A 26,670-nucleotide genomic window follows, 5' to 3' on the forward strand; every position below is an offset into this window, starting at 1 on the left:
AACAAACAATAAATCAAGTCCAAACTTTTATTCAGGAATAATTCTCGGCAGTTGGCAGAGAGAGAAAACAGCTGACGTAGCCTATGTTATAAGTAAAAGATAACTTATCCAACTTCTAAATGCATTGAGAGTATCCTTTGGTACTCTCACATATAGTGACCAACAGGTACTGTTAGGTAACAGGCTAGTTTTGCTACCGACAAAAATAAATCCAAACACCAACCCAAACCTTTTTGGACCTGTCCAGTTTTTACTCCACAAATTAAAATATGTCATGTCATGTATTTCACTGTGTTCTGATTCAAACATTATTCATTAATTTTCCCCTTCCTATCCAATTTCAATTTTGCTATAGGACATGACAGGTGTTGTTGCTCCTCTTGTGATTAGTCTGCTGTCAAAGAAACTGCTTGTCAGTTTTTCCTGAGAAGTTGAACTTCTATCAACAGAGAATAATTACATTCTGTGTGTATTCCAACGTGTTGAAGGTCCAGTGAGTAAGATTTAGGTGAAAGGGATCTATTGGCCGAAACTGAATGTAAAATAATCCTTGTGATGTTTTCACTAGTGTGTTTCATGTAAATTGTATGAATGTGTTGTTGGGGCCTTTATATTTAAATACTTTATATTTACATCGAGGGGGTCCTCTGTATGGAGGCCGCCATGTTTTTTACTCTACAAACTAAACACCTTTTGAGTTTTTATGACAACTGAAGGCTACCACAGGTTCTCTTTCATGTTTGGAGGGGGGGGGGGGGGGGGGGAAATTCAGCTGCAACATGCAATTTCACCACTAGATTTCACTAAATTCTACACACTGTACCTTTAATTCTTTATGTGTGGACATAAAGTACAAAAATAACCTAAACCTCAACCCTTCAACCACCACTAACCCCCTGGAACCCAGACAACACCTAAGCCCTCCAAAAACCAAGCAAAAAACCCTTCTTGTTATTAGATACTGATGCAACACATCTAGGAGATGCCAGCGGGGTAATAGTGGAGGTGTTCAGCTGTCATGCCAAGGAAATCCCACAAGGAAGGGAACCTGAAGAGCCAACATCAAAGGAGAAACCAGCAGCCCAGACAGAGTAGTCCTATAAGCCAGTGGAATACTCCCCCCCCCCGCCTCACAAGACGACTCTGGGTCGTGTGGAGCCACAGTACTCTTTGTCTATCGCCCTCAGGCATCTAAAACAAAACACACTTAAAAGAGACAAATACAAATATTATCACGTTTATAATTGCAAACACACCCGGTTCTAAGGTTGCAGGCAAATTAGGTGGAAGGTGGACTGTGTTGTGTCAATTTGGCTTAATGGCCTAATGTTTAGCTAAGTAAAAATAAATCTTTGTGAGAGCCCATGGCTTAGCTGGAGCTATAGGGGAAAGAGCTAAACATAAGTCTACCTACAGACTAAACTATCTAATGTTTTGTATCTGGTCAGGTGCATGCAAGCCAGTTTCCAATACAAAAAATTGTCAACAAGGTTTTTTTTTCTGACGGATTAACTCTTAGCTCAAAAAAACATCCTAAAATAACTACCTGATCCTTTGTTTTTTTACAGGTGAGTAGTCTGTTATCATGTTAACAGAAACAGCTCTGGCACTCTTTTACAAGTTTAAGAGTACTAAAATGTGTTCAAGGATATTTCAGTTGTATCTAAATGTAAAATGAACTGAGCCTAATTGCTGAATAGTTGTTGAAAGAGCTGGTCATCATTCTGCAGCTAAATGAAAAATTGAAATAACAGTAATAGTCTTACAATGTCACGGCTGCTCATAAAATCTCGGCAGTGCCATTAATAAGGTAAGAGATTCTATTGAAACTACTCTGATGCATCATTTAAAATGTTCAGAACATCAAAATTAATGAAATGATCTCTTTCTGACAATTTTCTTATTCTTCCTCTATCTTTTCTTCATTTTTGTTAAGACGTGCAAAAAGTGAGGTCTCTACTCAGAAACTTAAATGACACAGTCACATTACCATGGTCCTGCACCTTCATTTGGTTTTCACTGGCTTACAATGCATTTCAACATCTGATTGACGGCAATAAAGTACTTGTCTGTTATGGTTGGATATTGGTGCAAAGTCAAGTTTATTTTCTGCCTACTAGTTGATTGATTCTTTTTTGCTGTTAACTGACTGATGTACTTCCAGTTACAAGATGCATAAAAATGCCTTTTGTGAATTCCCAGAAATGCAATTTCAATGACATAATTTGTGTCTTGACTGAGATATTCAAACAATTAAAGGTTTGACAAGTGACGATATCTGTCTGCAAATGTCACTGTAAGAGACATTACTGGTGTAAAGAGGAGACAGAGATAAAATGACTAAAAAAAAAACAGAGGAATGAAGAGAGCACAACCACTCTTAATGTGAAAGCCTGAATTGTACTGTGGAACACTTCAGGCAATATGTTTCAAGTGGTTACCATTCTTCCAAAGTTCATCTAATTTTTTTTTTTATTTGAAAACTGAATACATTCCATTTCTCACACTTAGACGATTTTTTTTTTCTGTAACAGGATTATGAATGGGTCTTTGTGTCGTGCAACCCTTTAGGGGCAAACATTAGAAAATATTAAATATCTTTGTCCCTCCAGCACATAGAGCATAGTCCTACAGGACACGTTCAGAGCTCTCTTAAGAGATGCAGTCATGCAAAGGGAAACTGAAACACTTGAAGTGAATTGCATTTCTATTGCTGAAGAATACATTGCATAGTGTTATAATGTGTATATAAAGTAGAATTTAAAGAATATATTCCATTTGCATCTATTCTTTCATAATCAGTCCTTTTGAAAGAATTGTGTTTCAACGTGCAATTAATCATAGCCGCACAACAGTTTGTCACAAAGAGAAATGTTTCCTCAACGCTAATTAAATGCCATTCATTCGGCAGGGCTCCAAAACAGAGCGAGGCAAACTTTTGGTTTAATAAGAGAATGTGACACATCATACAGCTTCAAACTCACTTTACACATATACTGGTAGCCGTTTTAAGAGTATTTATTAAATGTCACGAAAATCCTCCAAAAGACTAAAGTTGTGGATGTTCCCTACTGAAACGCATCAGAAATAGCGATGTATGGCCAAGTCAGGGATTCACCTTTGACTTGATCTAGGATTTAGAATTTCAAACTCGCTATGAAAAATGTGTCTGCCTCGGAAAGATTTGGGTCAGGCTCATCAAGCGTAATAAGCGGCGCTCTAATCACATGAGGAGCAGTATGCTGAAGCCGCACAGCTGTATGCAATTGTTCCGATCGAGGGAGGGCGAAAGAGCCTGTTCAGGCAGACTGACTACAATCTCAGCAGGGACCTGTTTTAGCTCAATAATGCTTATGCTAATTTATATTTATTTGGGATAATGTGCATTATGTGTTGGTCTGTTGAGCAGAAAAATAATGGAATGACTGTACTGTATTGGTAAAACAGCTGTCAGGGATGAATAAGACTTACTAACCTGTGACTTATCGAGATTCCATGTCTGAAAATATGTAGCAGAAACGCTTGAACAACTGCTTGTGGTGTAATATTATCCGACAAAGAGCTCTGAACGAACATCCTCAGGGAAAAAATGGCAATTCAGTGACCAATCAAATAAGTTTTACACCATTTGTAACTGTGCACCTTTGTTGCTTGCTGATTTTAAAGGTGTTTGTAGGCCAGAGCACTTCCCTAATGGACCTTAATGGGTTTTATGGTGCACTGCCGGATTCTAATGGGGTAGCATGTCTGATGGGGATAGTGCTCCCTGGTCCTCCTGGGCCGTGTCTAGGTTCCTGAATTGACCCGTGGAGGAGAATGCATAACGTATTACTGTTTCTCCAAGTCAGGGGTTAATATAATTAAACATAGTGGAGAATTTCAGCGAGTGGAAATAGGGAAATGTGAGGTTATGGGAATGTGTAAGAGCAAAAGACAGGAAGGGAGAAGCCCAGGAGTTAAAGCAGCAGCAGGAAAAAAAATACCATGGCATATTATTGAGGGACACTTTGGTGCTAAGCTGCTTATTGATAAAAGCACTAATCTGCCTGGCAGAAGGTAAGAAGGCTGGGATGTGTGGAGATATAATATCTCAGCTAAAGGCAATGCCATCATGGAGCTGAGCCTCGACACAGCTTTACTTTAAGGAGTTACTCATTTTATTTTATTTTTTATATAAAAGACGGAATCTGACCATGTGCCAAACGCATACATATGAGCCCTAGGGAAAAAAAAAATGAGAGCGGATCACTGTGGACCGCGGGCTTTTCATCAGACATTTCATCAGACTTGATCGATAGGCAGAGACCATCACTTTTTAATACGTATATAGATCACTAGCAACACTTTAATTATTTTCCCACTACATCAAAGAGCCAGTCAGCATTGCTGGGCATTTTGATGACATCAAGAGGACTAGTGGCTGGCAGTCAGGGCGAGCCGCACAGAAACTTCTCGCCATTCATCAGGAAGACTTTCGGCATGGGTCCTTTTTTGCGATTAGATCAATACATGACCACATTATTAAAATATGTTTCATGTATAACTTTTAAATTAAAAGTGAATATGATGAATCGGGCGGTATTCATAAAAAGTGATCATTATCTGTTAAAAATCTTGGAGACTGACACTATCAGCCTGCTGCTGGAATTGTTGGCATACTAATGGCGTACAATGCCAAAATAAAGTGTTTTAAATAACAGGCACATTTTTCACACTATGTTAATGTCCCTATGCGCCAACATCAACAGCAAGGTGTCCCACTTTGTTGGTACATTTACTAACTTAATGCCTTGCTAAAATCAAAGAAAGACAAATTTCCCTGGTCTCTGCAGAAGCCACATTTTAAGCCTTTTACTGGGCAAAAACCTGAGATCACATTGGTCAAATATATTCATTTTACATTAGATACTGAAAAGTTCACTACTCCTTCCTACACATGGTCTTATCCCACTATCTACACACGTCAGCCCTGCCACACCAAGACATGAGATTGGACAAACCAGTCTCAGAGGGCCAACTCTGATCGTTCAGTCTGAGAGTGAGGTGCAAATAAAATCAATCCCTGTGTCCTAGTTCAAAGAACGGTTCTCTCATTAGGCCAAGTCTGCTAATTGAAGTCATTTGCCTCTGTGCTGTCTCTGTTGGCCTCACCATGTTGATCATTCCTCTAGTTTAAGGCTCATTTATTGGGACATTTTGAATCAATCCCTCTCTGGTACCCTGGTACCATAGTAGGTAGCATTTTAATATTAACTGTGCACTAAAGTGATAGTAATAGCTTAACTTCAACACACATTCCAACCAATTTATGTAAGTTTAGTAAATTTATATACAGTACATATTATAGTTTCTCAAATAAATCAGACAAAATAGAAGAAATAAGTATGGGAGCAGAGCAAGTTAGACCTATTATTACTGTATATATATATATATATATATATCAGTGACATTTGTTATCCCCATGGTAATTTGAATCTATTATTCATAAGTTATGTAGTAATTGGATAACTTTTGCATGAAAGACCATTTAAAATATTTTACTTTAGCCCTGTGTCAAGCAGCCTCCTGCCAGATGTGCACTTGAGGTGCTGAATATGCAAAAAACCAAGCATGTCCAACTTCATGACTTGATCCATGGATTCTGACTTTTGGCTCAGTCAATTTTTAATCCTCTGCTCCTCAGCTACCTGGAGCCCGCCAATAAGTCTGGTACATCCATTGGTCTGCTGTTCTAGAGCCAGAAAACTTCATACTAATGAGCACCGCATGCATCAAATGGGATTTCACTTAAAGAATCCGTGCCGACTGCTTTCAGAATAATTAGGATGTTTCCTGATATGTCTGCGGTCCAGTGAACATGAAACAAGACACCATCAGAGGAGTTACGTGGAAGGTGCCAGGACATTGTAAATGTGCTGAGCATAGACGTGTGCATCCAGCGTTTCTGCATAAGCCTTGATTATTGAGCTGTGCCATCTTTTATATCATGCGGAGCCAGATTGTGTGGCTGACATCCGTCTCAGTCTACTGTAACTCAAGGTAACACACATCCTCTCCACCCTGGCAAGATACTTCAAAGGATGTCTAGGGATGTCATGCGAATATTTTTGGCCTCTTTATCTCCACCTGCCTAGTTCAGTTTTTTAATGGGCAATGAGCAGACACACCGCAGAAGATATGGAGGAGTGGAGTTTATAGAATTTTAGGACTACCTTACTAGACATCTACAGTGAAATGAATAGATCAGTAAAAAATAAAATTAATTATAAAAAAAGTGTGATCAGTATGTAACGATTTTCTAAATTTCATTAGCTTGAATTAAAAGGTTTAGATGCCATCCACTGTGTGTCTGTTGCATTATCTCAGGTTTTATGCAGAAATATTAAAACATTTTACATCCAGTGTCCCTAAGGCAAAGAAATGGTTCCTTTGGAAAAAAAAAAGTTTGGGTGAAATGCACTCATACATTTTTTTTGTTATTATAATGGTTAGTGGCTGTAAATATAAAATTAATATTAACAACTATATATATCACCACTCTAACAATTATGCCCGTTCGTGAGTTACTGAGAGCAGAGCGGCCATAATAATACCTTGAGTAATTGTCCCCATTGTCTGAGCACAAACTGTACTTCTGTCTGAGAAAACCAGACTGACCAGATGTCTCAAAGAAACTCAGGTAGCTTAAAGGAAACTGGATTTGTTGCAATGTCCTTCTGTGGAAATGTCAAGAGTAAACCAAGATCAACACTTTAGGAGTCGCCGTGATGAACTATTCAGGAACCTTCTCGTTTGTCTCACACCTCTGTGAGGATAACTCACACTTACCTTTTTCACAGACAACAGAACTACTTGTTGTTATAAAAACATACATTATCATAGTAACCCTGCAGCTCCTTAAGGAGCAGGTAACAGTGCAAAACACATAACATCAAAATAGTCCACCAACCAAACCCTATATGAAATCCACACCAAACGTAAAGTGTCCACTACACCTGTCTGTTCAGCTTCTGGAGCTCTAAAACAAGTTCCAACACAAGGGTCAGGGACAAGGACTTATTTTTTGGGGTGAAGAAACTAAATCAAAAATATTAAAGACAGAGGATTTATTTGAAATCCTTAATACATGTTACACATTAGTGTTTGTTGCTCAACTGACTGGTCGAATGAGCGAAACAAAACTCACTGCAGGTAACACCCAAAACAAACACAAAACTTAAAAATAATACATGTATTACAATCAATATCTCTTATTAAGACTTTAATACCCACCTGATCTTGATTTTGAGATTTCAAAAATATCCGAACACATCTCAGCTGTCTTCCTGGGTGATATGATAAAGCTGACAATGAAAGAAAATAGACCTGACATTGTTCTATTACTGTGTTCACTTCCAGGGTCTCTTTGTCTTTCCTGTTAGGCTTCTTCTTGTAGCCAACACTGCGGTGGATTAGTTGCTATTGACAGGTTGACACCTAATCCAAACAGGTATCCAGCGTAGTTGCATGTCAAAAGATTTTCTCCCTTTTTGCTCTTGATATCAACAAGACCTGAGATTTCTGAATAAATGACAGAGACATCATTTTGAAAGCCTCGCAAATAACGTAGGAGTCGTCAACGCCGGCATGTGGCCATTGTATTTTAGTAAATACTTCCTCCCTGTCTGATTACCGTTAATTACAAATTGTTTGTAGTCTGTCGATTATGCCCAAATTTAGTATCAGTCAGTTGTCATAATGAACAACAAGAGGGAGTCGCTTGTCAGAGGACAGCAGCTGCTTTTAGTATCTCATCTTTTGATACATTGTTCAACTTTTTCAGATTCTTTTTGGATCTTCCTGTTAAAAGAATCATTTCAGGATGTGAACAAATACTTCATTATGGTTTATTTCATTTATTGTCCCAAGTAAGAGAAGGGAAATTGCCAGTTCAGTATTGCTGTTCAGCCATCCTAAACCAAATTAAATTAGAAGCACTCAGTATTTAAAGGTAGGAGAGTAGGAGAGTCCCACTGCCTTCCTCACAGCCTCCTTTCCTTTCCCCTTCACACAGACATATTCAGACACCGGCTCTGCTTTGTCTTGTCTCCTGTTTTCAAGAATATTACTGCCTCTCTCCTTTCTCCTCTGTCTGCTGTTTGCCTCACCTCATCCTGTCACCTGTCGACTGAGCTAATCAGCTATTAGTCAGAGTATTTGTTGGACTGCTCACTGCGGGGTTCTCTTTCTGCTTCTGCATTTCAACTGTTCATCTTGTTACATATCTGTCGGATGTAGTACCTTCCTAAAATCTCCATGATTTGCCCTTTACTCCTGCAACTTGCCTGGCTACCAGTTATTGATATCCTGCCTGTCTGCCAGTTCTGCTATGTTTGACTAAACCACTCTCCCTGTTGCAGGGAATTAAATTACTTCACTCATTGTTGTGTGTGTTTGAACTTTCGATTACTTGAACGTGACAGCATGATCAGGCCACACTGCACTCCTATAGGGAGATGACGTAGAAGCGCTATAATGTCCACTGTGCACATTATTTCTACCCGCTGTGCTATAGTGCATGAATTCAAATGAATATTTATTCAAACCGAAGACAGCTTTCCTGCTCTTCCGATCCGACCATGGCGCTTGGCTCAATCAGGTCTGGATCAAAGTACCATACATTCATCCCTTGCTTCTGCTCTTTCGGGCTTCAGCAGCCTTTCGGTGCTTGCTTCTGGGTCAGAACGGTCACCTGATCAAAGCCAAAACATTATCTTTTGATCTACTTTTACATAAAACTGTGTTTTTTTGAGAGAAATTGATATATGAACTAATAAAATATACTAGATAAACTAACAAGAGACTTGAATGCTAACCAATCCACTCCTCCACGCCATTTGGGGCTCAAAAATACACACAATGTTTTAAATATATAAATAAATTGAGTACTAGGTGTATCATAGGATGAACAAAAGTTAAAATCATGCTTTGATTCGATAAAATAGTGATAAAACATGTGGTACAAGCAAAACACATTATTCCTGCATCTACAATACCTTTCACCTCACTCTCCTCCCAGCCTTCTTTATTCTGGGTAATCAACCAGGGCAAATATGTGGTGCACAAAGAGTTGTGTATGTGTGTATGTCTGGGTGCGTCGTGCCTGTTTGTAAAAATACTAGAAGGCAGATTGGAAACTGAGATAGGAAAAGATATGGGGAATAAGTCGATTGCACTCCTTACTTCCTCAACTACCCGCTGAAATGCAGATGCTATATTTTTGAGGATTTGCCGGTTGTGAGTACAAGTAACAGGAAATAATGTGTCACAGTCTTGTAGAACAAATGCAAATTACGCCTTCGGCCTCGTCTGTATTACCCCTCTACTGAGTTCAAACAGCAGCATTGGGCTAAATTGGGTTAATCCCAGCTCAAAGGGATGCCTAAAGTTCACAAAGTGTGGGCCTTGCTTAACAAAGAAGCAGGTTAATTAAGTCTAGCACTGACTCACTATTCCCACTTTCCTGCTCGAAGAATCCACCGGACTCCCTTTAGGTAACCGTGCACAGGAAGGGCGATAAACAGACAGCCCAAGGAGGGCAACGTTTTGGATAAAAAAGGAATATTACAAGTGCGGAAGCACAAGTCTTTCAAGTCGTAAACTCTGTGTGGCACTGGAGTGTTCCTCACCGCTCGCTCTTTGTTTCCTTCTAACATAAGATTCTCATGAAGTAAGGTGTGAAAGAAAGGTGCCAGCTTTTAGACCCAACAGGGCTAATTAACAGCTCTAATGGCTAATCTGAGTCACTGGTTTCTCCAGCAACCATCATGAAAATATCACACATTCAAAGGTGACAAGGGAGGGGAAGTAAAGAAAAAAAACAAAACTGCAAAGATAATGATGGAAAATGGCACAGACCTCCACTTCTCAGGTTTGAGATTTGCAATTATTGCCATGTAACTTCTAAATAAAACTGTGCAGCAGCAGCAGCAGCAGACGCATGACAATGTGGTAAGACATGCATCTTCAATGAGGATTAGGACTGTATCTATGATTTAACTAAACAACAAACGAGTTTAAATTAACAAATCACCCGTGTAATTCTACAACGTCTCCATCGCACTTTTGAATGAGTAAATGTGTGCATGTTTTTTAAGTTTATATAAATATATTATAGTATAGAGTTATTTTTCAATCATAATTCAGGAACAACATCTGCAGTGTCAACTCAGATTCTTCACACTGCACATGACATGCTGTGCTTCATGCATTTTAACTGTGCAGGCTATTGCCACATTGACAATAATTCCTTTGAAATATGCACATTTTGCTGCTTGTAATTGCCTACCCAGGCTCAACAACAAATTTGTGACATACACCAGAGGATAGTATAACTTGCCAAGACCCTGAGGAAAATTCCCAATGTCCCCACTTTAATTACAATACTACCCAAACAGGTGCAAGCAGTGTGAAAGCAATTGTAAGGACTTCAATTCAGCACAGGGATGCTAAAACACTATTATCAACAGTGAGCTCATCGTGTTTGTTTAAATCTATAAAATAAATATTTTGGCTTCGTTTGATGATAAATTTGCACTTGTTAAGCCTTATTTTTTCTTGCCAAAAATGATCTTATCGGAAATAGAAGAAAACTAATCACAAACTACCAGTAAATATGGCTCTTTTTGAACCTAATTGAATCAAATTAAATTTAATCTAAAAAGCATTCCACCAATTTGTGTGTGGTATCATTTTAAAGCATGTTGAGACAGGACCAGAGAGAAAAGGAGTCCATTCATATCAGCCTCACTCGGGCCTATCATCTTTCTCCATCTGCACAAAGGCTGTGGAACAGCTGGCAGCAAAAAGCTCTGTCCATGGTTCTGAATTTCATTGGTTCAAGACACATACAATATATGACAAGCCTTGGTTACAACTGTGGTAAAGGATTTCGATGTCCACGTCTGTTTCTGGCATTTGCTGGTTCAATTCTATGTTATATTACAAAAAAAAACATTAAACATAGTATTATTTGGAATTTGCTGTGAAGCAATGGATATTTTTTGCCCAACTTCCTCCAGCTGTGTTCAGACGCCATGATATGCAATATCCCAGAAACTGCATTTCAGGAATTCTGTGCCAAAATGGGTTAATCTAAAGCAATAAGAGGGCTGCAAATTTCTCTTCTGAGTCTTGGGAGAAGATGAAAATATCTCTGAATTGATAACGGTGCTATATCCTTGTGTAGAAAACAAACCAAATATGGCTTCACACATATAGCTGGCAAGTGCTTAGATAATACTGCAATCTAATTAGGACATCTAAAACATCTGTTGGGGTTTGGCACCCTCAACAAGCCATTCTTCAGTGTTGAGCATTTAAATCTCCCACTATCCAGCCTCGGGCTGTTCTCAAGGCTAACATTAATAAATGGAGACTTTTGCCTGTAAAGAAAGTCTAAAGTCAAGGTGGTGCAGCTAACAAGGCTAAATCCAAATAAATATCAGAGCTCTGTGCGTCACCCATAATGATGCATGAGTAATATTGCTCTCTTGTTTGTATTGAAATAGCATCTATATACAACCCTGACTGATAACAAAATCTACTGCCGACATTTCTTAATGCATGGCCTCTTTATGGATTGTGTGAACCCTGACATGATCCTTTCACTAGACCCGGGGCGCTACCTGAGCCCTCATGACAAGACATCAAACTCCAACCATAACCTAAAACTAACCTTAAGTTCGTTTTCCACTGGTCAAAGAAACCACTGAAACCCACTGACATTGGGCTTTTGTCTGCAGTGGGAATGGATTCAATCGGTATTCACTCCTGGGTCAAATGACTCTGAGATACAGAGGTTTTTATCAGTTCCTGCTCCAATTGGCAGTGATGGAAATGAGACACCCGGGCGAACGTGTGACTTTGGCAAGGCAGTGAGGTGAGAGAGCGCCTCAGTTTTTGCTGCATTTGTGACGGCGAACATGATGCACCAGGGGAAAAGACAGGGAAGCAATCTCCTCTTCTGGCAATGGGAAAAAAGTTGTTTTTTACTGGCATATACCCAGTAGTGTAAAATAAAGACTTCAAAAAATATCATTATTTTAATAATTTCATCAGTTTTAAACCAGCCCTAGCTATAAATATCTAAAACTCAAAGTGGTCCAGTTACAGTTTCTGGATCAGCCTGCTTTAGTTTATTGAACAGTGACACAGACTTCCCTCAACAATAGATTGGTGTTCATGAGTGAACTGTGTGTTTAATTAAAGCCCAAGATCTTTACAGAGCTAAATTCTGTTTGTGGTATGACACTTCAATTCCTTTTTTAAACATCGTTGTAATATCAGTCTAACTAAGTGAAGCTCATTACCATTCATAGGCTCCCAATCTGTTTGGAAGCAGAAGTGAATATCAGACATAATATACATAAGTTTTGCACAAATCCAGACACCTGACCACATTCCCACTGAAAAGCCATTGTTGTGAGTGACAGAGTTAATTAAAGCAAGGGCACCACTCTACATCTGTCACATCACTTGGCAATTACTTTAATTATATATTTTGGTCAATCTGTTCGTCCTGATGTGAGAGGGGATGCCATACATGAGACAACATCTGCTGAGGTATGTCACATGAGCTTCAACATCTGTCCATGTTTTTACAAGGCCTGTCAATCATTTGAGTCAGGTCTCATACGCATTTATGTTTTCATATTGAGGAGCTGAAAACACTGTCAAGCGCTGAGAGCCTACATCTGTACCGCAGTTACAATTAACACTCTTATAATAAGCAGCAAATCCACACTTGTGTACAGAGATTGGCACAACACACACAAATACCCAGACACACCCTGTGGCTTGTAGTCATTTCGGTCCCTTATGTTGTCCATCAAGGAGACAGTGGTGACTGTTCTCCAAACTGACTCCACCCACAAAGGCTTGTGATCACCTCAGCTGTCAGCGAGCATCTGTTGAAACTACCAACCAGCCAACTGTGTGACTGGCTCTGAAGTTGTCTCCACAGAAAATGTGTCACCTACTCTTGTTCAGAATTCAGTGGCATATTTTTCCACGTTTACTTTTTGCTAATTTGTATGTGGCAAAATGTATCTGCAAAGACACTGTCAAAATCTTTTGTTTTGATGGCACTGCAATGTAAATTATGGAAGCATCTTGAAAGCCCACGTCAACTTGTTTTATGTTAAATTTTATGCATCAGTGTTATATTTTCAGTATAAACTATCTATGATATATACTGTATTTTGAATACCACTGTAGCAACATGAATATTGCATTTATAGAGCTGGTTCTTATTTGTGTGATTCACAAATATCTGTGGTAGTTTAGGTCAGTGTTCAGTGAAGTTATGCTGCTGATCATGGGTGTACTGTGTTTGTTTGAGAGGGAATTTCCCTGTAGTAGACAGTCTTTGGATTTGGGGATGGTCTGAAATTGTGTTATATTGTTTTTACTTCCTACCGATACTGGGCCTTATTTCTTTCACCTTCAATGAGTAGATTCATCACTTGGAAAAGAGACATGCAGGATATCTGTACATTTTTTAGTACTATACCGAATGCTACACTATTTCAGGATTATAGTAGTCTGCTTTATCCTCCTGCTCACACAAAAATACACATGGACACTTGTTTAGTCCAAGACACACATTCACACACTTGCAGATGACACAGAAACCTAGAGACACACTACTTCCCTGTCCCTAGACGTTACAATTTTTCTGTTCATAATCCCCTGTGTGTCTATTAATGTTTCTGTTTCCATGGCGATTCAAACCTTGCCAAATGTTCTCAAGATAACAGGAGATAAGAGCATAAGGAGTGGGGAGATAAGACCAAGTGACCCGCAGAGATCAGAGCTCTAGAGGTCAGGCAGAAGAGCTGAAATAAGTCACTGAGAAATGGACTTTGCTCAACTCTACTACCAACCCGACAAAAAAAAGGGCCATCTGGGTCTGAATAATCACCTGGAGCAACTTTTTGTGTATCTAATTTCACCCTCCAGAGTGGAACTAAGAAAGCAAGTCACTTCATTAAAGAGGAATAATTGATAGCATAATATATCTAAGAATCCTTACGTTATTCCCGGAGCATATTATTGTTGTCCATGTGACAATAGCAACAATAAATTAAGGGAATGCAATTTTTCTTAACTTAAAATAACTTGGGAAATGAAATAAATGTTGTCTTTTCTTATTGCATCATCTCACCACATATTGTATATAAGTAGAATTTCATGTTTTTACAAACTAGACTGATGGCACAACAATAAATAAAGCCATTCACATTTTTCAAATGTGGTATTAAACTACTCTCTTTTATTATGACATAATATTGTAGCTGAAAACACAGTACTTCATGAGAGCTCAATAAGAATATTATCTATTAGGGGTTCTAAAATGAATCTGTCCCTGTTCAATGCCCTCAAAATGGTGACATATCAACCATCCACTCATATGACAGACCATTTAGGCTGTAGTTAGATTACGGAAGGCTTGACTCTACCTGTTTGTTGTTGTACTTCGGTTGGCTGGTCTTGTAGCTGTAATCTGAGTACTGGTCTGATCCGGTAGAGTTGTCATCTCCTCCCGTTCCTACAAAGGTGTTGGCAGCAGGAAGGTCCTGGACAGCCTGGTGCTTCTGTGAGGCAGAGGGCGATTGGGCCTGCAGCTGGATGGAAGGTAAGGGGGAGTTGGAGCGGTAGTGCCTGCCTATATCTGGGCTTCCTGGCGAATATGTTAAGGGAAGGTGTATCCTGGGGCTATCATTGACTCCATCAAGGTTGAACTTGAGACTCTTTTGAAGGCTGACTTCCTCGTCTTCTCCAAGTGGTTTGGGGGACTTTTGGGGTTTTCCTTTCCTCCCTCGTTTACCTTTGGTGTTCTTTGGCACCTGTTTGGGTGCATATAAGTCCTTTGTTTCTTTTTTGCCAGCCTGATACCCACTTTTAGTTTCTCTCTGGATGCGGTGTCGAATAAATACCACCACCAAGATCAACATGACAACACCTGCCACACCGGCAAGGCTTCCAAATAAAATGTTACTGCGCTGTGCTGCAAAACCACTGTCAGGATCACCTGCAATGTCCCTGTCCAGTGGAGTGTAAAGACTATGTCCTACTAGGGCCTCCACTAAGCTGACATTTGAAATGGTTTCATTGACATAGATGTGGACCAGGGCAGTTGCGTGACGAGCAGGCTTACCCCTATCACTCACTCGCACCACTAGGCGATGCAGTCCACCATGTTTGCTGGTCATCTCCTTTGCTAGAGTGATCTCCCCACTGGAAGGGGAAATGCGGAATAACTGGTAAGGGTTTCCACCAGCAATGCTAAAAACCAGTTCTGCGTTGGGCCCACTGTCCAGATCTTCAGCTTCCACTACCTCCACATGGCTGTCTGGGGAAGCTAGAGGAGACAAAAGCCTGAAGGAGGAATTGGAGGGCTTAGTGACCACAGGGTCATTGTCATTTTCATCCAATACGTTGATAGTAACACCCACATATGAAGACCTGGGTGGCTCTCCTCTGTCCACTGCTTTTAGACGGAAAGTGTAGCTGCTTTCTTTCTCCCTGTCAAATGAGATGCTTGAGAGAATAGTGCCCGTTCCATTTTGAACAACAAACTTCCCTCCATCGGGCTCTACAGAGAGGTGAACATGAGCATTCTCACCTTTGTCCACATCCAAGACTGTCACCATTCCAACTGGACTGAGGGGAGGCATGTTTTCCAGAACTGAAAAGCTGTAGCCACTAAGCATGAACTTGGGGTCATTGTCATTGCGGTCAAGGACTTTTATTACAACAGTTGCTGTTCCTTTATGAACAGGTGAACCTTTATCTGCTGCTGTGACACGGAACTCATATCTTTCTTTATGTTCCCGATCAAGTGGGCTTCGGGCTCTGACTTCACCTGTATTTGGGTCAATCTCAAAGAGACCTTTTATGGATGAGTCTCCCACTATATTATAGAGGAGTTCAGCATTTGTGCCACTGTCAGCATCTGACGCTAAAACATCCAATACCTTTTCCCCTGGTTGGTTTTCTTCTGCAAAATCTACCTCAAACAAAGTTGGGGAGAATATTGGAGAGTTATCATTCACGTCAGTCACCTGCACCTTCAATGAATTTGTACTAGAGAGTGCTGGATTTCCAGAGTCCACAGCCACAATCTCTACTCGGTAATCCCTAACCCTTTCGTAGTCAAGAGGAGTGGTGGTCTGTAGAAAATACTTCCTCTTGTTGTCGCTGGATGAGTCACTGGCAGGGCGAAGCTGGAAGGGCACATCTCCTGCCACGACACAAGTTACCACAGCATTCTCTCCTTCATCCTTGTCAGACACTTGAACCAAAGCTACAGCTGTTCCCACTGGCATGTCTTCGGAAATGTTAGCCACTCCTTCACTGTGTGTCACAAGACCAATCCCACGAATCTCCACAGCTGGTGCGTTGTCATTTTGGTCTGTCACCTCAATGGTTACAAATGTCTTTGAGCTTTTAGGTTGAGGACCCTTATCCTTTGCCATCACATAGAAGGACAGGCTGCTGATTTCCTCCCTGTCCAGTGGTCCTTTGACATAGATAATACCAGTGGACCGATCAATTCGCAAGAGTTTCGGCACTGGGTCTACTGCTTGATGAAGGGTGTACTCAATTTCTCCATTAGGGCCCATGTCAGAGTCATTTGCTTTGACCTGCAATTAAATTAATTCCATGGTTAAAGGCATGAATAATGTGCAACAATTTAGTGTTATAATTAAAAGTAGGCCAGTGAAGGAATTTCTCTACTAATGATTGACCAGTGAATGAATACAGAAATCAATGAAAGTCTGATCACTTAATTGCACTGCATGTTAACAGCTTTATTTAGGTATATTTCATTATTTATTTCCACATATGTCACTGAGCTTGTTTCTCTTTTTCTTGTTTCTTTTTTGGCCTAGAGAAAATGTGCAAATGAAAACATGATGAAATATTAGAGCTGTTTTTTCTTTCATGACAGTCAGTGCAATGTCACAGCAGTAGGCAGAGCAAATCCTACACAGAGCATCTTACTCCTACACTCCGGCATTGTCTGTCTCTAGCTCTATTTCTGCACATAAGGTAGCAAAACAAATGCAATAAGCAGCTTAATTACCTGTACATGCATAATGTCCTAATGCACATATTCAAAATGCATATTACCGCAATTGGAGGGGATCAAATTAACACGTAAGAAGATTCAACAATAACTAACTAGGGCCTTGTTTTTTCCAGAATCCTGCATTAGTGGTTATATTTTAAATAAAGAGTTGTTTTAAAAAAACAACACAAGAGTAAAATGTATTTGGTTGGTTTTATGCTTTAAAACCATATCTACGGAATAAACACAGTGCAAAATGATGTGCAAGAAATTTCTTTTCTACATCATCTTAATAAATTGGCACAGATTTGCTGTGTCTCTCAGCAGCTGAACATACAAATTCCAAACAGTACACCAAGCATTTTGAAGTTATTTAACAGATCTTACCTGCAATACCGAGTGCCCCACTGGACTATTTTCAGACACCTCAGCCTCATATGTGGACTTCTCAAACTTGGGAGCGTTATCATTGGCATCGGTGACCACGACCCTAAGCAAAGCACTGCTGTAGCGCTGAGGGTTGCCTCCATCCACTGCCTTGATGGTGAGGTCATACGAATCCTTTAACTCACGATCTAGGTTGCCCAGGACAATCAGCTGTGGGAGCTTCCCCCCCCTGTCATCAGCCACTTGTAAACCAAACAGGGTGGCTGCATCTGGCCCGGCAGTCAGCGCATAGTCAGCTACCCCATTCCTGTCTGAGTCCCTGTCTGTGGCTAAGGGTATGGAGAACAGCGCCCCCATGATCGTGTTCTCTGGGACAGAGATGGTGAGCACAGAAGAGGGGAACTGTGGGGTATTGTCATTGATGTCCTGGACCTCAATACGTCCTTCAATAAGTCGGGGGCTTTGATTTTGTATCAGATCTGTGACTGATACTTCAAATTCCAGGTAGCAGGGTTTACCCTTAGCCAGCGTTCGACAGTCCCTCAGGGTCTCTCTGTCAATGGGAATCTCTGTGGTAAATATGTCTCCCGTCTTTCCATCGACACGGAGGTAAGGGGCACCCACCTCTAGCTTGTAGAGGTGACCAGAGTCAGGCAGTCCCTGGTCGGCTGCCAGGCTACCAATCAGGGTGTTGGGAGGCTGCTCCTCCTGAACACGGTACAGGATACTGCCTTTAGCAGAGCTACAGCACAGCACCAGGACCCAAAAAAGCACTACGTGTGAATTCAGTTCCATTAGGTCATCAGAAGAAGTGCCTGTAAATGACAAAGAGAGCATGTGTCAAAATGTTATCTCGGTTTTGGAAGTTTGGAAATACATTTAGACCAACATATGCAACCTTTAAAAAAGCTCTATAGGCAGTAACTTAACTTCAATTTGAAAGAAAAATCACAGAACCCACATTAACAAAACAGAACAGAAAAAAAACATCATTGTTTTGTTCTTTCTATTATATTGTCATTATATTGAACTGAAACAACAAGCCTGCAAGCACAATATAATTATAAGACTACAGCAAAGAGAAAATAAGGATTTTCTTATGCAATCATAACTATATTACAACAAGTTTCCTTCAATGTCTTCAATAAATTACACAACTTTAAGAATTTCATGAAGAAGTTATTGTAGAGAAAAAAGAACATATGTATTTTGTGAGCTACACACAAAACCAATTTGAGGGACAGGGTGGATTATTTAAGATTTATAATCAAATAAAAAAGAAATACACACTCAGAGATTCAAGAGAATCATTATTTCAGTATTACACTACATGACATTGAGTGTTGAAGCAATGTAGCCTAAACAAAACATCCTACGGTATAAAACCACCCTCAGAAATAGATCCTCATCAACTTGCCAAGATGTTTTCTATTGACAGAGCTAAACTGCTCCATCTATTTCATTACCAGTCAGGCCTCTAACAACAAGGGTTTGCATACCAAGGGTCACAGAGGCAGTGAAATCAATTCTCCTCATGCAGATTATGCAACTTGGCTATTAGCTTCACATGCGGCTTGCAACAATGCACAATGCAAGAAATGTTCATCCATGCTCCTTTGCTACTGACGAGCTCAAACACTGCAATCATTGTTTGATTTTGAACTTTTCAACTATGTAATTACGACCCATTATTTTAGTGTCTTCTTTGATCTGTATTCCCTCCAGCTAAAGAATTCTGGCTTTTTTTCATGCTGTAGTGATTTTAGACTATAATTATTTCCCTATGTGTGTGTGTGTGTGTGTGGTGTTCTTTTTGGTAATTGAAATGGGATCAGTCATGAGGTTAAGTATCAAGGTCCAGTGCTCTGAAAAACTTAGTGGTGGCAACATTTTACCAGTTTAGTGTGTGTGCCGCATCTGTGAGTGCCGGCTCACTAATCATGTAGGGTTCATTCCTGTGCGGGTGTTCACTGCTACCCAGACTAGACCAGTTCCTTTCTCACAGTCGCAAATCGTAAGATTTCCATTAGCCTTCAAAGAACATTAGTGTACTAACACCTTAGCTTTTCTTTTAGCAAGTAACATTTAGTTGGAGCGTTATGTTACACAGAGGAATGATTGAATCACTTTCCCAAAGAAAACTGAAAAATAAAAGAATGCACTGGCACTGGATATAGAACTGGCCAATACCGTAAGTGTAGGGATTGGAGAGTAAGACGTGGGATCAGTGTATTCTTACTTAGTGTGGGTTTGAGAGAGATAGAAATATACATGAGTATGAGCAGCTATTGCTATTCAGAGTTCAAATCAGAATTCTACATTCTGCATGTCCTCACATGAAAAAATAATCCAGAGAGGGGCAAAGTAAATGTGTATCAAGCCAGACAGCAAAACACAAACATACAGAAATCCGATGAGAAATTCAATTCCCTTTGAATACATTAAAATTGGAAGTGCAGGTTATTGATGTACTAACTGCGCAGATATTGATGTGTCCCTCTTTTCATTTTCAGGGGAGCCTCTAGTCAATGTGGCGTGAACAGTTAGTGTGTTATCTGTTCCTACACGTGTGCAAACGGAGGAAAAAAAGGGAGCAAAAACGAGATCAGAGGGTTCATATGAAGACACATTCCTTTTACCTAACTGATGTTTAACAGTCAAACATCATCAGTCGTGATGTCAGTAAAGAAGTGCGTAAAAGGGATGTCTACATGAAACTGTAAAATCTTTCATACTGCTGTCCCGGCTTAAAGATCAGCATGCAAACATGTCTATTAAATAAAGACATTTAGATTTAGAGTCTTTCAAATTGACACAGGTTGCATTGACATCTGAATAATTTAATTGAAAATGATTTATTGTGATGATATGGTCACATTTTTACATCAATATTCCCTGTGTATTTTAGGTTTAAAGTAAAAAGACAGTTGGGCAGTTGGACTGTAATTCATTTGTTGAGATATAAGTATTCCTCTGCCATTACAGCCGCCTCTAGAATGAATAGGCATGCTTTGATAGTGACATGATTGTTATGGTTGATGACACTCATGACTTAATGTCTTCCAGTTGGCCTAATGCCTGTCTTCCAGATGGCACTGTGCCTGGCAGCCACAGCGAATTGGTGTTCTTTTTTCTTTGTTTACATTTACATTAAAATTCATGTTGTTCATGAAATATGGGTTTTGCCATCACTCAGTGCAAATCTCTTATCACTTGAATATTATTGACACCATACCTTTATCTCACATTTCTCAGCTTTCTCACATTTTTTGAATCAAAAGCCTAAAAGGATAATGTTTCTTTTTTTTTTTTTATCACCTCTAAGGGGATTTTTTTCACCGCTGGAGGAGGTGAGACTCCTTGTGCAGCTGCGCTTCTCACCAGAGTTCACTACCTGAGCAGCAAAAATGGGTAAATTAGAACTGCTGAACACAAGTAGGAGTGACATTTCCTGCATCTCAGCACTTTTTCTCTGAAAAACTTGGTTATCATCTGCCATCCCAGATGGTGTGGTAGACCCACAAGACTACACGCTGATGCAGGGAGATCGTGATACATAACTCAGCATAAAATCAAAGGGAGGAACAAGAGGTTAGTTTTACACTATATTAATATGTGTCATATTAAAGTCCTGGCCAACCAGTCTTAATAAACAATGTTTTTGTTGTTTCCAGGATGAAGGACTCTTTCAGGACTGGATACTACAATAAGAGTGCCAACAAATGAAGCATGTATTACAAACGGCATGGATACGGCATTGCAACACAAATCTTCAGGATGTGTGAGGCTGAGAAATTGAAATCCTTTGGCTAATAAACTCGCCCTGATAACTCCTGAACAGTGTAGCTCACTTTAAGCAGTGATTACAGATTAGACCTAGAAAATCGCAAGCTACAGTACTTTGTGGTAGCACCTCAGGACAACTTGGACCCGACTAATTCTTGGGTGACCCCAACTGTACTACAATTTTTATGAGAGTAGCCTACACCTCCTTCATGCAGAGCTATTAGGGCACAGTTCTATAGGGCCTGAAGAGCTCATGGTGTAATTCCCCTATGCGCTATATGCTGCAAGAAACATCCTGCTTAAATAGACAAGCACACATTGTCAGACACTTACGGAGGTGCTCTGGAGCAACAAATAACATTCTGAAGAAATATCTTTCCAAATAGAATCAAAGCGTTCACTGTCTGAGTGAAGCAAGAACTTAAATTCCACCAGTGAAGTAGAATGCGGCACATAGGCTCATGCTGTGATCATGCAATGGTCCAGATGGTTCCAGCACAGAGAAAAAAACTGAAGGCAGCCTGTACCACAGTATGGTAGTGGACCTTCAAAGACAGTCTAAAACTGCCTGATGGGTCCACTGTTATCTACATCTCCTGCAAGTGTGTTTAACTTTGCAGTGAAGGAATGCAGTCAAGGCAAAATTGTTCAGCAGTGGAATTTGAGGCTTTAAAAAAAACTTCACAGAGTGCGCTCGCCACTGCGGGACCAAACCCCAGCTGATTAAGACCATCAGGGGTGCCAAGTGTAGGAGCAACAACACTGAACTGGAGAGTCTGTGTTTCATGACTCATACTCAGGGTGGCCGTCAGTCTTTAGACTCACAAGCGGCAGGAGAAGCTCACCCAAGCATAGCCCTTCACCTGCCAATGACCTCTTCAGATAAGAGTGCCTCTAAGAGACAGTGGGTCTCACTCCTGCCCACTCCTGTCTCACTCCTGCCCAGTGTGTGATTTGATTGATGAAGGACCGCATGAGTGTTCTACTCTCTAAATACAGACTCACAAATAGACAACAGCCATAGAGAGATAGATAGATATTATCATAGAATATAAAAACTACAAAAGTGCATTTTATATTTATAGAAATCAACATATATATATATATATATATATATATATATATATGCAACAACTTCAAAAATAAAAGGTAGATGTCCTGCACTAAAACAATGGGTTGGGTGATGTTTTCTTACATTAGGCCTCATTTCCTGTTCCGTCTGATCTCTTCCTTATCTCATGGGTCTGCCCATTTCCTCCAGTGCCATTTTGAATGACAGTGGACACCCAAATTCTTCCTAGCAACTGCCGACAATCCTTTAGCCTTCCATCTCCCCTGAAGGCTCCAAACCCAGTGCCAGTGCTGAAGGTGGAAGTCTCCAGTGGCAGCTAAGCATCAGTCAAACTGCAAGGTCTGATTGAGTCTTGCCTGGAGCTCACACAGTGCACCACCCGGCTGACCCCATTGTTCAAGAGAACATTTCAACTTATACATGTCCACAATTAGCATCCCTTCGTGTGTCAAACTGTGCACAGTTGGCCTCAATCCCGAGAGGGATACAATCCCCTGCTTTAATGATGGCAGGGGTCCTCAACCCCATGGTACAACCCTGTTCATTCAGCCTGTCTCCTAAAACGGTAACTGCCGCGTGTAACTACCTTGTGTGTCTTTTGCACCACGGGCACTGGTGAAACTGTCTGCAGGAATGTCGACATCTAATAGACTGCGGAATGAAAAATAAAAGGTTAATTGGTGCATTGTAATCTAAGTGTTGGGCACATAGCATGTATAGTAATTGATTCTTAATGCAGTTTTGTTCCTTTAAAAAAAATTATATATATATATATATATATATATAAATTGGTAAATATAGATGAAAATCTGATTTATATAGAAATATATTATACATACATACACTCATAGAGGCAGTATGACAAGTGCATTTTGCAAGATATTTGAAAAAGAAAATAATTTTCAGTATTTCCTTACGAGGCATTGAAAGGGATTTGCTTTTTTAGATGTAAATTGTCAGTTTCTACCTTAAAGTAGAAGAAGTATTAAAACATATGGAAGTTTGAGGCTGCGTATGTGCCTTTATAACATGAAAAAAAAACTGTCAGGGGTTTTAAAAAGTCAGGTATTTATATACACTATAATGGTGTTGCTGAGCATGTGCCCCTGTCCTGGTTACCATAGAGACAGACTATCTACTGAGTCAACTCAGGGACTGACTGGGTGACACTTGCTCTTTAAGTTGGCCGCAGAAGAAATGACGCAAGCACAGAATTATCCGGGGCATAATTGTGAAATTACAGATGTGTCAAAGGGTTGTGGCTCTAAGAGAAACAATTTCAAGTGAATGAAATAAATGGCTTATTTTCTACAAATTGCTTGTTTTTGTTAGGCAGTGACAGCAGGGGAGCCTCTGATTCAGGAGCTCGAACAGTCAGCTTCCTCCTCTGCAGGACCAGAGTTCTCACCTGTTACCTGGTACAAATCAAGCCCGAGAATTTCTGCTGAGGGATGCGCTCTCCTCGGCTCCGCCACAGTGTGGAAAGATAACGGATAATTTAATGATTTTCTCAACTGATGTGATTTGATGTATTGGCTGACTCTGCGCCTATAGCTAGTATAACAGGTGAAATCCATTTCCCTCCCACAAGCTTGATTTATGATGGGAGGTATCACAGCTCTGGATCGTCTTACAGCTAATCCACCAATAGAATTTACTGCAAAATGTTACCCTGCACACTTCTAGTGGCTGTAAACCCTGGCTATTGGTAATGAGAAAGTAATGGCCTTTGGTATGAAACACTTGTTATGGGTATGGGTAGTTGATTTAGTTATTCATGTAGGTTTCTCCAAACACAAAAACCCTGATTGAGGGTCAATAGTACAACATATAAACACCCACTGAATACACTGATATCAAAAAGGCTGCATTGCCAGTGTGTTTAAAGGGAGCGATGAACTCACTAACAGGTCATACACTTGATGTTTTTGTGGCTTTGTGTGTGACTAAAAAGCAGAGATTTGGTTAGATTTACTCACAGGCTTATTTTGCTGCTTTGGTGTTATTTTGTAAAGCCTGGTGCCCTCAAATAGCAGTTGGGGCAGACATGTCAGAAAAATGATTCAAGCCCTTTCTTTGATAAGATGTTTACAAAATGGCAAACAGTTAGCCCATTACATGACACTAGATGGATAGATAGATAGATTCAGCCACTAGTACAGATAGATGGATAGATGGATAGATAGATAGTCATCCCATTCATCGGGTCTATGTCTTGCAGACAGTGTGTCATATATGGGCTACTAGTGGGTCACAGGCCGGTTTTGATAGGCTGTGTTGTGACGGCCTACAGTGTGTGTGGTAACTTCCGACATCTCTATGTAGAGCAGACTATTATACTGTGCCTGGTGGTCGGTGGAGTGGCAAGAAACAACACCCCAGACCCTCAGTGGAGAAGAGAGGAGATTACCCGTTGCGCTGATCAAAGATTTCTTCTTCTCTTTTTTAAAGTATATTCATTCTCCCATTATATGCACCAATCCCCTCCATAGGAAAACTGTCGATTAGTTATTAACGCGGCAGACTATACTTCAAAATGAGGGCTATTTGCGCATAAATCGTTACTCGTGAATAAACAGGGCTTCAAATAAAGATCCACTGATTCAGGCAATTAGTATGATGGTGTTTGCAGTAAGTATAAAAAGAGATGGGGGCGAGATGGAGGGGGGTTGGATGCAAATGGATCACATTATCTGCTCCACTGGATCACAGTGGTTAAAAAAACAAATACAATGCAATTACGCGATCGCCAGCACAGATCACATTGAAGTGCATTCATACTGTAGCTGAAGTGCAACGGCACGCAGACTTAATGACATTACGCACAGTGGCTCGACCTCCAGTCCAGTCGGATGCGTTTTAATTGCGCCGGATCGTTTTTTTTAACAATCCTGCCGCGCGTCATTATCACGGATGACACATCTGGACTGTTGCCTCCTGCATCAACCTGTAACACCGAGCAGCTGCTGCATGTGTCGGCTTCTCTATCGTAAAGTCCACCACGGACAACTTGTTGTAATAACAGTCTCTCAGGACCATGCATGACATGCGCAATCACTCAATTCAAGTCACATATGTTTTCTAAAGAAACTTCATTGATATGGCAACACAAATCTCCACAGAATAGAACCAACTTTCTCTGTGCATTCTGCGGTATCGTTTCTGTACCTGATCCAGAGAGTTCTCGTTGTGCGCTTGTCGCGTAACCGTCCGCAGCTGATGCGTCCACCACCGGTGCTCCCAGAGGCAGGTGTCCACAACCCTCAAACCTCCATCACAGCGCTGGCACCAACAATTACTTCAAAAATCCATCAACTTTACGCGTCAAAAATGTAAGGATCCCGTGGAAACGTCTGTATCTTTCTGTCCGTAAGTTCTAAGCGGTTTTGCGTGGCTATTTTAAGATAGGGCTGGGAAACGAGCAGTCTTCTTCCATAAGGAAAGCCCACCGTGTGTCATCCTTCATTCAATCCTCCAATTGATCCCTGCCAAGATAATAATAACGCACGCGTTGGCGCATCCCTTTGGTCCCAAGTTTCTCCAAGCGCTTTCCCCCCCTGACGCCTCAGAGCGCACTCCTCGGACGCACCGGGTGTCTGAGCGATGGCAACGTAAATGGCATTTTTATTTTGCAAACAGCTGAGCGGTCCTAAAGAAGAAGCCCATCTGAAGCTTTTTCCAGAGAGCAAGTGGTGAGATGCTGTTAGTTACTCTCCCTCTCTCTCTCCCTCCCTCCCCCTCTCTCTCTCTCTCTCTGTACTCATCAGAGCGTGGGAGGAGGTGGGGCTCCCATCCACCGCAGCACACACCAACTTCTCCCTCCAACACCGCTGCTTACCAGGGAAATGCTGTGATTCCTACAGCTTTACGTAGATCTCATCAAACTGGGTCAGCACAGACATGAGGGGAGGACGATGCTTCTTCTTTTTTTTTTTTTTTAAATGAGCGTCTCGTGTAATCACAGTGCGCATCCTTTACTCCTTTCACCCCTGCTCCAAATAACCACCCGCTGATGTAAAATGGTCAACTTGTCTAAATGTGATGTAACAGGTAGCCAGCACTGACAGTTTACTTGTTGATATGCATTCCATGTAGCCACACGAGAGGCCTAAAATGGAAGCAGCCCTGGCCACTATTTATTCATTTGGCGCCACCCTCAGGCGGTTATAATAAAGAGAGGGGAAGTATCACAGTCTTGTGCATTAGCTGGGGGGAAATTAGGGGAATGGAATCTTAATACTGCTCGATGTTGGAGTGATGCACATGTAAATGTTAAGTGGAGACAGCACCTATCAATTGCACAGGGAAG

General features: G+C 40.6%; 1 protein-coding gene across 1 annotated transcript in view; it reads right to left on the minus strand.

The window, feature by feature from the left end:
- pcdh1a (protocadherin 1a) overlaps nt 1-26,190 on the minus strand; it is an 82,652-nt gene extending 56,462 nt beyond the window's left edge. The window contains exons 1-3 of the mRNA XM_020085578.2: nt 25,530-26,190; nt 17,504-18,318; nt 14,502-16,688 (exon numbers count right to left, since the gene is read on the minus strand). Coding sequence (XP_019941137.1) covers nt 14,502-16,688; nt 17,504-18,298 — 2,982 coding nt within the window. The 5' untranslated portion in view covers nt 18,299-18,318; nt 25,530-26,190. The remainder of the gene's footprint in view (nt 1-14,501; nt 16,689-17,503; nt 18,319-25,529) is intronic.
- Between the last annotated feature and the right edge of the window lie 480 nt (nt 26,191-26,670).

The sequence above is a fragment of the Paralichthys olivaceus genome, chromosome 15, assembly GCF_024713975.1.
Source record: "Paralichthys olivaceus isolate ysfri-2021 chromosome 15, ASM2471397v2, whole genome shotgun sequence".
In the NCBI taxonomy this organism is placed as follows: Eukaryota; Metazoa; Chordata; class Actinopteri; order Pleuronectiformes; family Paralichthyidae; genus Paralichthys; species Paralichthys olivaceus.